The sequence below is a fragment of the Aptenodytes patagonicus genome, chromosome 1 (assembly GCF_965638725.1).
Source record: "Aptenodytes patagonicus chromosome 1, bAptPat1.pri.cur, whole genome shotgun sequence".
In the NCBI taxonomy this organism is placed as follows: domain Eukaryota; kingdom Metazoa; phylum Chordata; class Aves; order Sphenisciformes; family Spheniscidae; genus Aptenodytes; species Aptenodytes patagonicus.
This window is the reverse complement of record NC_134949.1, coordinates 139,065,124-139,075,057: the sequence shown is the minus strand read 5'-3', so window position 1 is coordinate 139,075,057 and position 9,934 is coordinate 139,065,124. Positions and strand designations below refer to the sequence as shown.

The window sequence follows — 9,934 nt, the reverse complement described above, 5'->3', positions numbered from 1 at the left end:
ATGCAATAATTTTAAATTGCACTGTTTTATGATTTCCCTTACTATATAAATGTATTTATATAAAAGGATATTGAATCCAAAAGCATGGCCCCGTGATGTGAGGAAGGATGTTCACACATTAGACAACTACCCCTCATCTGAACGCATCTTATTCATCAGCTCCGAAATTAGCTATATTCCATGCACATTAAGTGTCCCCTCACTTTCACTATTGAGAACCATTTTTCATCAGAAGGAAAGAATCATGAAACTAAAATGCTAGAGAGAATCATCATTTTTCCACGTATCCTCTACAGGTTGCATGCATAAAATAATATACTGTTTTGAATAATCAAAAGGGAACTTTAACAAGTAGAGATCTTTCCTCTAGCATGAAATAGACTCCTTCTCGCCTGCCTCCAGAAAAAATTTGTTAAACCAGTACAGATCACACACACCACACACACACACACACACAGAGTTTCTTTCTGGCTGCCACCCACATGTCCAGCACAGACCGGTGTCTTTTCCTGCCTCTCTGAACTGAAAGCAGTGCCTTTCAGTGCAGTGTAGCTTGCCTGAGGGTAAAAATTATCCAAGTATTTATTTTCAAGAAACAGTACTTTTAAAGGAAATGCGTATTATGAGAGACATTACTTATGCATATGCAGATATGGTATTTAAACCCAAAGAATAAATATTTTGCTGAATTTGAGTTTCCTGTGCCATTAATTTTTTATGTCTCATTTTGGGTTTGTGTCATGTTGTATGCATATTTTAACCTTAATAGGCTGAGAAGTATGTTCTTGTGCATATTTGTGTAAACTGTATACTGATTGTACACCAATTAGCTGATCTTAAAAATGAAAAGGACTTTTTTTTCATGTTAGCTATAATTTCTCTGAAGTTGGCAGTATTTGCAAGGGAACACCAAAGCCAGACTGTGGAGAAGGCCTGAACGTATAAACAGCAGAAAGATAATCCAACCAAAAGACAGACTAATGCGTTCAAACTCCCTGTGTTTAAAAGGAAAACCAAAGCTGAGCTGTCCTGGTTTCGGCTGGGATAGAGTTAATTCTTTTCCTAGTAGCTGGTACAGTGCTGGGTTTTGGATTTAGGATGATAACAATGTTGATAACACACTGATGGTTTTAGTTGTTGCTGAGCAGTGCTTACACTAGTCAAGGACTTTTCAGCTTCCCATGCTCTGCCGACTGAGAAGGCTGGAAGGGCACAAGAAGCTGGGAGGAGGCACAGCCAGGACAGCTGACCCAGACTGGCCCAAGGGACATTCCATATCATGTGACGTCATGCTCAGTACATAAACTGGGGGAAAGCTGGCCGGGGAGGCCGCTGCTCAGGGACTGGCTGGGCATTGGTCAGCGGGTGCTGAGCAATTGCATTGTGCACCACTTGTCCTATATATTCTTTTATCATTACTATTATTTTCCCTTCCTTTTCTGTCCTATTAAATTGTCTTTATCTCAACCCACAAGTTTTACCTTTTTTTTTTTTTTCTTCTGATTCTCTCCCCCATCCCACTAGGGGGGAGCTAGCAAACAGCTGTGTGGTGTTTAGCTGCCTGCCAGGTTAAACCACAACAGGTGTCTTTTCGTATCCAAATAATCATAAAACTATTGAACTAAATGATGAAGCATTTTTCTTCTAAAAGACTTCCCATTTCTCTAATTTACAAAAATAGACTTAAATCTCGGGTTTGCATACACAGACTTGCTATTTATTCACAACATAAACCTATTATATCTTCAAACCTACTTTCACAAAACTCTCCCTTTTAGGACAGGATGCAAATTCTCTTTATTATTTAAATGTATGGTGGAAGGTAAAATAAATAATTCTCAAGAGAACTAGAAAAAACATTTCCTTGCTTTCAGTGTTTGGCTCTGATTAAGAACATGTAACACACGATGAGCTATTCCAGATTTGCTGGCTTGAATAACCTCAATGCAGACTGCATTTACAGTTTATATAAAACAAATACATCTGGCAAGGCAATATATCTTTTCCTCAAATATGTTTACTTGTATAACAATTGTTGTTAGTTTACTTACCAAACAGCCTATCAACTCCAGTTTTGCAATTTGGCCTATGCAAGTGGGCTCCTATTCCCAGATACACAAAATAGCACAATGAATAGGATACTTAAAAATGGGATACTCAAAAATCAGAACAACACTATCCTAAAATAAGTCATAGCCATTTAACAGTTAAGCTCATTGCATGCAAGTTTCTACTATGTCCCTTTATACCTGGATGAATTTATGACAGATCTGAAACAGTTGCACAACTTCAGATCTGTTTTTAGATTTGAAAGTTAGAAAAGATGGAATTTCACCATGTTGGAAAAGCATTTAAAAAAAAAAAAAGATATCTTTCAGTGTTTTCCTGTTCCAAACCTGACTGTAATTTTCTTACGTTATTAAATAATAGTAACAATAGCACTAATTTTGCTTTTTTCAAACAATCTGAAAATCTTCTCAGGCTTTCCCAACCTGTTATTACCAGGGTGCAATAATGCCATAATTCTAAACAGAAAAAAGGATTTATTTATTTTTTTTTAAGTCAGCTTTACAGAATTTTTAGAACAATAGTTCTATATACCAACCAAAAATTCTGGAGCAGTGAAAACATATACTAAAAGAGCCGCACCTGGCAAGGAAAGGATTTTCTTGGCATATGAACTGTAGGAAGAAGCAAAAGAATGATCCCTCACAGGTTCTGGCAAAAGATATGCAAGCCAACCACAGCTGACATTCGTACAGCTTCAGACACGTCATTCAGTGCCACAGCCTTTTTCCCTAAACAGGGGCTGATGATGCGGTACCTGAAGCACCCATCAAAACTAGCCTAGAGCTGCTGCAGCCCTGGCAACTGTCATGGAAAGCACAAGGACTTCATGTTTCCCTAACACCATCTCTACGCTTGAGCAAATGGTCCTTTTTTGAGCCTTTCAGATGTGAAGCATGAACTCACTGGATTGCTATATTAAAATGCTCAGTTTCTTAGATGTTAATTTCCATCGCTACCATGCTATAACAGATCTCAACATCTTTATGAGGCAGGTATAAACCCAGGTTTTGCCAGTTGGCAGCCTGAGACAGACACACCTTAAATACCTGGAAGTTATGAATAAATTTGGATATGCCACTGCAACAAATCAGAAAAAAACCCCTCTGCCTATCTGAAAAATCAATACATATTAAGATACCTGACCTTGGAAATTAAGTATGGTAATTTGGCCAACAGAGTTTAAGTGATTTAGCAGAAGTTACACAGCAACTCTGTGGCAGACCTAGAAAATAAACCCATTATTTCTTAGGTGTAGCCCTAACTTCTAGGTCATACTTACAACCCTGTAAAGAGAGGAAATACCTACAAATATTAACTCTCACAAATACATCAAAGCCAAGTGTAACAGAGTTTCCTAAATTATGTCCACCACAGCAGTCATTTCCACCGTTCGTTTCCGTTAGGTCACTAGTATTTGTGGTCAGCAAAAAATATTAAAGGATGAGAAATGTTCTGTTTTTACTGCCCCCAGTGAAAAGCAGACAAAATCAAATCCTGCCATCTTCTCCTGGTCTCTATAACAAAAATCTGAATGATTCACAGATGGTGACCTACAACTAATAATACCACAATCAGTTGCCACCCTCACTATGTAATGGAAGTACTAAACCAGGTAGGCTACTACTGGTGGCGTTACACCAACTTTAAATTGTTCCTAGATTACATCTGTAATCCAAAGTAGTAATGTCCATTACTTATTTGATTAAATAAGCCTTTACAAGAGGCTTTTCAATTTACACTGATTTTATTATAAGAGCCCCTAATTTCAATACAGTGCTTAGAAATAATTAGCATGAACAAACAAGATATAACGTTGGATCCTAAGTACCTTTTTTGTTCAGAAATCCATTCGTTTCCTCTTAGCTACTTAGATGTTTCTTACAAATAATTTAGCTATTTTCCTTGAATACCACTGTTGGACACTCGTCAATATTCCTCAAGGAAAAATTCTACAAGCCAGAAGCCCAAGAGGCCAAGATTCTTCTGCTCAAAATGTAAATGCCTGCTAACGTGCTGCCACTTAAATTAGGCCAACCGAGTTAAGTAGTAAAACTATGCAACGTAACACCACAGCAGTGGAAAAGCACTTATCATCGTCTTGGTAATAGAAACAATGCACCAGCACAGAATGCTTCACTCCCACGTCACTGGATCTGCTCTGAAGCTCCAAGCAGCAAGATTACATTGCCCAAGCAAATAAATAATACTGCCTACTATTTTCACTGCTGAACAGTGGCTAAAGACCTTCAGATACATCTCTTTCCTCCTCACTTCCTAACAACAAGGAGAAAAAAAAAAGTACCCTCTTTCAGGTCAGGTCACATTCTGTGATCAGTAAACAGATTGAGGTAGGGTTTAATAAAAATCACAGCACAAGAACACTTGAAGAAAATAATCCCTGTGGCATTTAGGGCTCCCTCTTCAGTAAAATATTGCAACACTTTCCACAAGGAGATTTGCCACTTAGATCTTAGAAGATTCTTTATTAGTGAACACAACCACAACTACTTGCTTAGCTGTCCTCACTTAAAGAAGGCTACTTTGGCACCATGCTCAAACCAACACCAGAAAAAAAAGAGGGGAAGGTCTCTTGGCCTTGTTATGCTCTATGCATCCTTAGCTGTACTGCTAGAGTATGGCACACTGCAGCTGCTTGCTTTGCAGCAATGCAAACAGCTGTGGAGAAGCAGCCAAAATAAAAAATTTACTAACCCTGACACTATGTAGAGGTAGCCATGAGAAGTGCAATCCCCACCAACGAAATCCAATGCAATAACATCCTAATATGAAATCTGCTATTTCCAAGCCTAACGCCTTCCTCAAGCTACAGATCTTCGTGTCAGTCTTTGCTTCTTTCCTTTCAATAAATATGAAGTTTTGTATTCTCCAGCTACAGACAGAAAAAGAGAACTTCTTTATCTCCTGAATCCTTTAAAGCTTCTGAGCCAGAGGGAAGAAAGAGGAGGAGAAAGCCTGTGCTCTAAGTATCATATTTGGAGTGCTATCCCCTTGTGACTGAACCGAATCTCTGCATCTGCCACAGCTATTAGCCTTCTCCAAATAGCAGCTGAAGCAATATGGAACAGACTTGGTCCCTAGATAATTTCCCAACTACTCATATGGTTCTGTATAGCAGCCATGAAAAAGAATAATTCTTGCTAATTTAATTCTGCTGTTGCTTGAAAAACCTATGACCCAAAGCAGAAATGTTGGACGTGTCTCCAGATTCAAGATGACGTTGCAAACTCAAAAGACAAAGCTTTCTGAGATTTATTTCCAATTTTTTCTTCCAGAGGACATCACTCCTTGCAAAAGAGGTGGAAGTTACTCCCCCTCACATTTTAAAGGAAGTCATACATTTTGCAGAAATTATGAAATCTTCTTCACTTGCAGTTGCAAACCTTAGGTTTAAGACCTCTAGTCAAACTGCCAGCTCAAATACAATATTTGCTGATAATATGGAAGAGGAAATTTCCATATGCATAGTCCTAACACTATAGAAGACATGCCAAAATGGAAATTACATTACAGCAATGATTACTGGCAGCAGATTATTCTGTATAAGACAGCAAGCAAGAAACCGTCCAGTGAATTCTCCAGGAAAAAATACAGCCCATCTCCTGCACATAGCCAAATGTGCAAGCCAATCCTCCCATGAACAGGAGCATAAACATAACCTAAAGAAAAATCCAGCTTTTATATTGCCAACTTTTGTTTTGTTCTGATATTTCTGAGAGCAGGACTCAGAGCTAGGGAAAGAGACAGAAGATCTGGAGGCTTTCATTTCAGCAACTCAAAACCCTACATAGGAACCTGCATTGGGTGTCAAGCCAGACATGAAGAGTACACATTCCAGTCTGAAACAGAAGACAGTGATAGACACTTCCCAGGAAATGCGTTAAGCTTTATGTTTTCCACTTTTTTTTTCTTTTTTTTCAAAGTTCTCTGTCAGTAACCAGTCTCTGTCCCAGATAGAACATGCGTACATGAATGTGGACTGTCATCACTGTGCAAAAACCTCCAGATATGCAAGCTGTCAGTTCCTTACCTTAATAAGCTTTAATAATCTCCTCATACAGCTTTCCTTAATTAAATGTATCTAGGAAGCATTTCTTTAAGAAGAAAGCGATGTCTGTGCAAATTAATGTGGAAATATTAGACATAATACATGCATCCATATGCCAGTCTAAGAGGACAATGAGATTTTTTTTTTTTTTTAAATTATTCCTGCTACGCCTTTACAGTGAAATAGACTCTAGCTTTATTTCTAGAAACAAGGAAGGTTTACACTTTGTTGTTTTAAAGGTCTGAATTTAATCTGCAGTTAAGCTTCCATATACTATACCTTTTTTGTTGGTTCTAATAATTGTCTCAGACAACAGTAAAGGGCTTCCATTGGAAACTTCATTTATAGGCTTCTCTGGTGGTTTGTTGGCAGTATTTTCTTTCTTCATGTCCTTCTTTATTTCCTGCAGAAGAAAAGGCAGGTGGAGAGGGAGAAGAAAAAGGAGAAACAGTTAAAAAAAGGTATTACAGAATATTCTAAATCTCAAGCTCCCAAGATTTCTTAAAACTTCTATGTATACACCCCTGCCTATTCTAATGCTACCTCAAAGACTCTTTGTAAGTTGAAATGCCACAAAATGAAAGTCATTTTCAGTAACTCTTCAAACTGATACTATTTTTTTTCTTTCTAAAAGAGGTCAATTCCTTATGTGTGTGAAAATTGTAGGACAGTTTTGCAAATCTCTTACTAAAGATCATGAAACCTGAAAGGTGAGGGGGGGGGCGGGGGGAAGACTTCTCAGTTTATCCATCAATTAGCTGTACATTTGACGCACAGGGCAGAACTGGGTACAGTGCTCCTGATGTAAAGGCAGCTAAGTCTGCTTCCCCTCTGTTGAGAAGCCCACAGAAACAACCACCATAGCAGGAAGAAAAATATTAACTAGGAAAATATGACAAATGTTACCATAATTGGCAGAAGCATATAGAGAGCCTGCTGTCAGAGCCGTTGCTAACACTAACACATTTTGCAGCTGACTACCTTTTAAGGTGATCAACTTCTTTGGCAGCACACAAAGCAAATATATATGGTGGAGTTTCATGAAAGTAAAACCACAGAAAACAGCTTCCCAAGACTTCACAGTTAGTACTTGAGAAGGTACACAATAGCTCTCTATCGGCTTCTCAGGCAGATTTGAAAGGCCTAACTGCTTTGTTGTCTCTACCTACTTTGCCAAAGCATCCAAAATATCATGGCCTTTCATATATCTTACCTTGAAACACCACTGAGGTAGACAAGTAGCATTACCTCCACTTTATAGACAGGTAACTGACGCACTAAAGAGGCTAAACCATTTGCTTATAACCATGTACCAAAAGATAAGGAAAAAATAAGTTAAGTTTTGGCTCCAAGCTTTGTCCTAGGCCAGAATCACAGAGCCACTTGGGCTGGGAGGGACCTCAGCACGTCTCTACTCCAATCTCTGGCTCAAAGTAGAGCTACCTCTGGGGTCAGACCAGGCTGTTCAAGGCTTTGCCCAGTTGGGTCTTGAAAACCTCCAAGGACAGAGACTGCACAACCTCACGAGCAACCTGCTCCACTGCTTGACTGCCCTTATAGTGACAAAAATTTTCCTTATATCCAGCCTGAAACTTTCTTTTCAGGTCCCATCTTCTCTCTCCCATCCTCCCCCCCAGGCACCACTGTGAAGGGCCTGGCTGTGTCTTCCGGATAACCTCCTTGTGTGTATTGGAAGGTCCCTCCAAAGCTGTCTCTTCTCCAGGCTGAACAAGCTCACCTCCCTCAGCATCTCCTCACAGGGCAGGTGCTCCAGCTCCCACAGTCACAGAACTTGCTCCAGTTCATCAATGTCTTTCTTTTACTGGTGGACTCAAAATGGGATGCTGTATTCTGGATGTGGACTAACGAGTGCCAGGTAAAGGATTATCACCTCTCTCAATGTGCAGGCTGTTAATGCAGCCCAGGATGCTGTTGGCTGTGTTTGATCCCAGGGTACATGACTGGCTCATATTCAGCTTGCTGTCCACCAGGACCCACAGGTCCTTTCCAGCAGAGCTGCTCCCAAACCCATCAGGCCCCACCCTGTATGTCTGCCAGCAATTCCTCCTTCCCAGGGACAGGAACTGGCATTTGACCTTGCTGGATTTCATAAGGTTCCTGTCTGGGTCCCTCTGAACAGCAGCCCTGCCTTGGAGCATGTCAACTGCCCCCCTCCAATTTGGCATCATCCGCAAATTTGATGAGATTTTCTACATTGAGCAGGCATCGGGGATAGGTGATGGCTTCGGACAAACTCTTTCCCTAGTAAAAAACCTCTACCACTCCTCCTCCCTTTCAGCTTTCATACATTCACTGCCCTCTTCTACATCCCAGTGTAGTAGCAACCTCCACCATCCCACAGCACTGCACCATACACAGGAAATACTGTAGATCTTATTGAGGTCTCCAGCATATGAGACATGAGCACCAAACCATAGAAAGCAAATTTCTATTTGAAGTTTCTGAAGTTGTTATCTGAGAACAGCATCAAGCAAAACAAGAATTTCCAAGACACTCTCTATAAGATGCACTTTAAACCTGAATTTCATAATTGTTTTTTTAACCTTTTATGTCCCCAGTCCAATTGATATTTCAAAGCTGAACTATTAGCTACACAACATTAATACAGTCTTCCATATCTGCACAAGGCATTTACTGTGCGTCAGTATTCCATTAGCAGAGATAAAAGTTTTATAAACTGCTGTCCACTGAGGGTACAATGAATATTTTATCTAGTGCCATCACACAGGTAAAATAGTATCTAAAATCCAACTCATCACAGTAACCATCATAACTGAAATAACAAATGTGAATGAATATGTGTATGAAAGGTGAATGCATCTATGTGATAGATGCTGCTGCTGTCAGAAGAAGAAATATTGCACACAGTTCTTGTATAAAGGTGAACCACAGAATAATTTAAGAACGCTGCATGCATTTAGAAGAAAATGTTATATCACTTTCTAAAAAAAATGGACTAGACTAATACATACATTATTCCATGAGCTTTTTTTCACAGCCTTAAAAATTAAAATATATAATAAATGAGTCCACCCAAAGCTTGTTGTATTGAAGCTTTACATTTATTTTGCAGCTAGGTGACAAACTCACAGTATACTAAAAAATCATCTACAGTTTAATCAGAATTTGTGAGTCAAATAGCACTCTCATGGGAACAGAACCACAAGACAACAGCCTACGGAAGACCCCATCTTGCCAGAACTTGCTTCCTGTGTGTCATTAGTGTGTTATTTTCCATTCTTTATGTCAGAATATAATTAAATCCTCAACTCACAAATTTTGAAACAACAGTATGATGTTTTTTATTTTTAAAATCCTATTTGCAACTTCAAAAGTGACAGAGAAAATAGTCCACTATAAGAGAAAGCAGTGATGCACCCTCGATTCTGCAGATGAATGACTCTGGTGCCTTTGCTGCTGCTAACAGCTTTTTGAGGAAGCCTTGTTCTGCTCCTGAAAAAATCAACAGGAATACAACAAGCCAACTCCCAAACACTGACATTTGTTTGTAGGGTGGGAAGTCTTACATTTCCTTTCTCGTCCACTATTCACGGAAAAAAGACAGACACATGCCGAGTGTCCACTAAGCCGAAATTCATATAAAAGGTACAGCACCCTGCAGCCACCAAAATCATCTAAGGATTGCTTTTTTCCTACCCTTCTAGCACTGGTTTTGGCTACGTTTCATCACTGTTTCCTTTGATGCTCATGAGAAGGGTCATAAGTTTTCATAGCTACTGCCCACAGTAACATGACATGTGATCAACCCCAGCAGCA

The 9,934-nt window shown here is 39.4% G+C and overlaps 1 protein-coding gene across 5 annotated transcripts in view; it reads right to left on the bottom strand.

Moving 5' to 3' along the window:
* Window positions 1-9,934, bottom strand: part of SH3KBP1 (SH3 domain containing kinase binding protein 1) — a 247,382-nt gene that overhangs the window by 154,693 nt on the left and 82,755 nt on the right. For all 5 annotated transcript variants that reach the window (XM_076356614.1, XM_076356599.1, XM_076356606.1 and 2 more), the window contains one exon: window positions 6,416-6,539. In XM_076356614.1, the coding sequence (XP_076212729.1) occupies window positions 6,416-6,539 (124 nt within the window). The remainder of the gene's footprint in view (window positions 1-6,415; window positions 6,540-9,934) is intronic.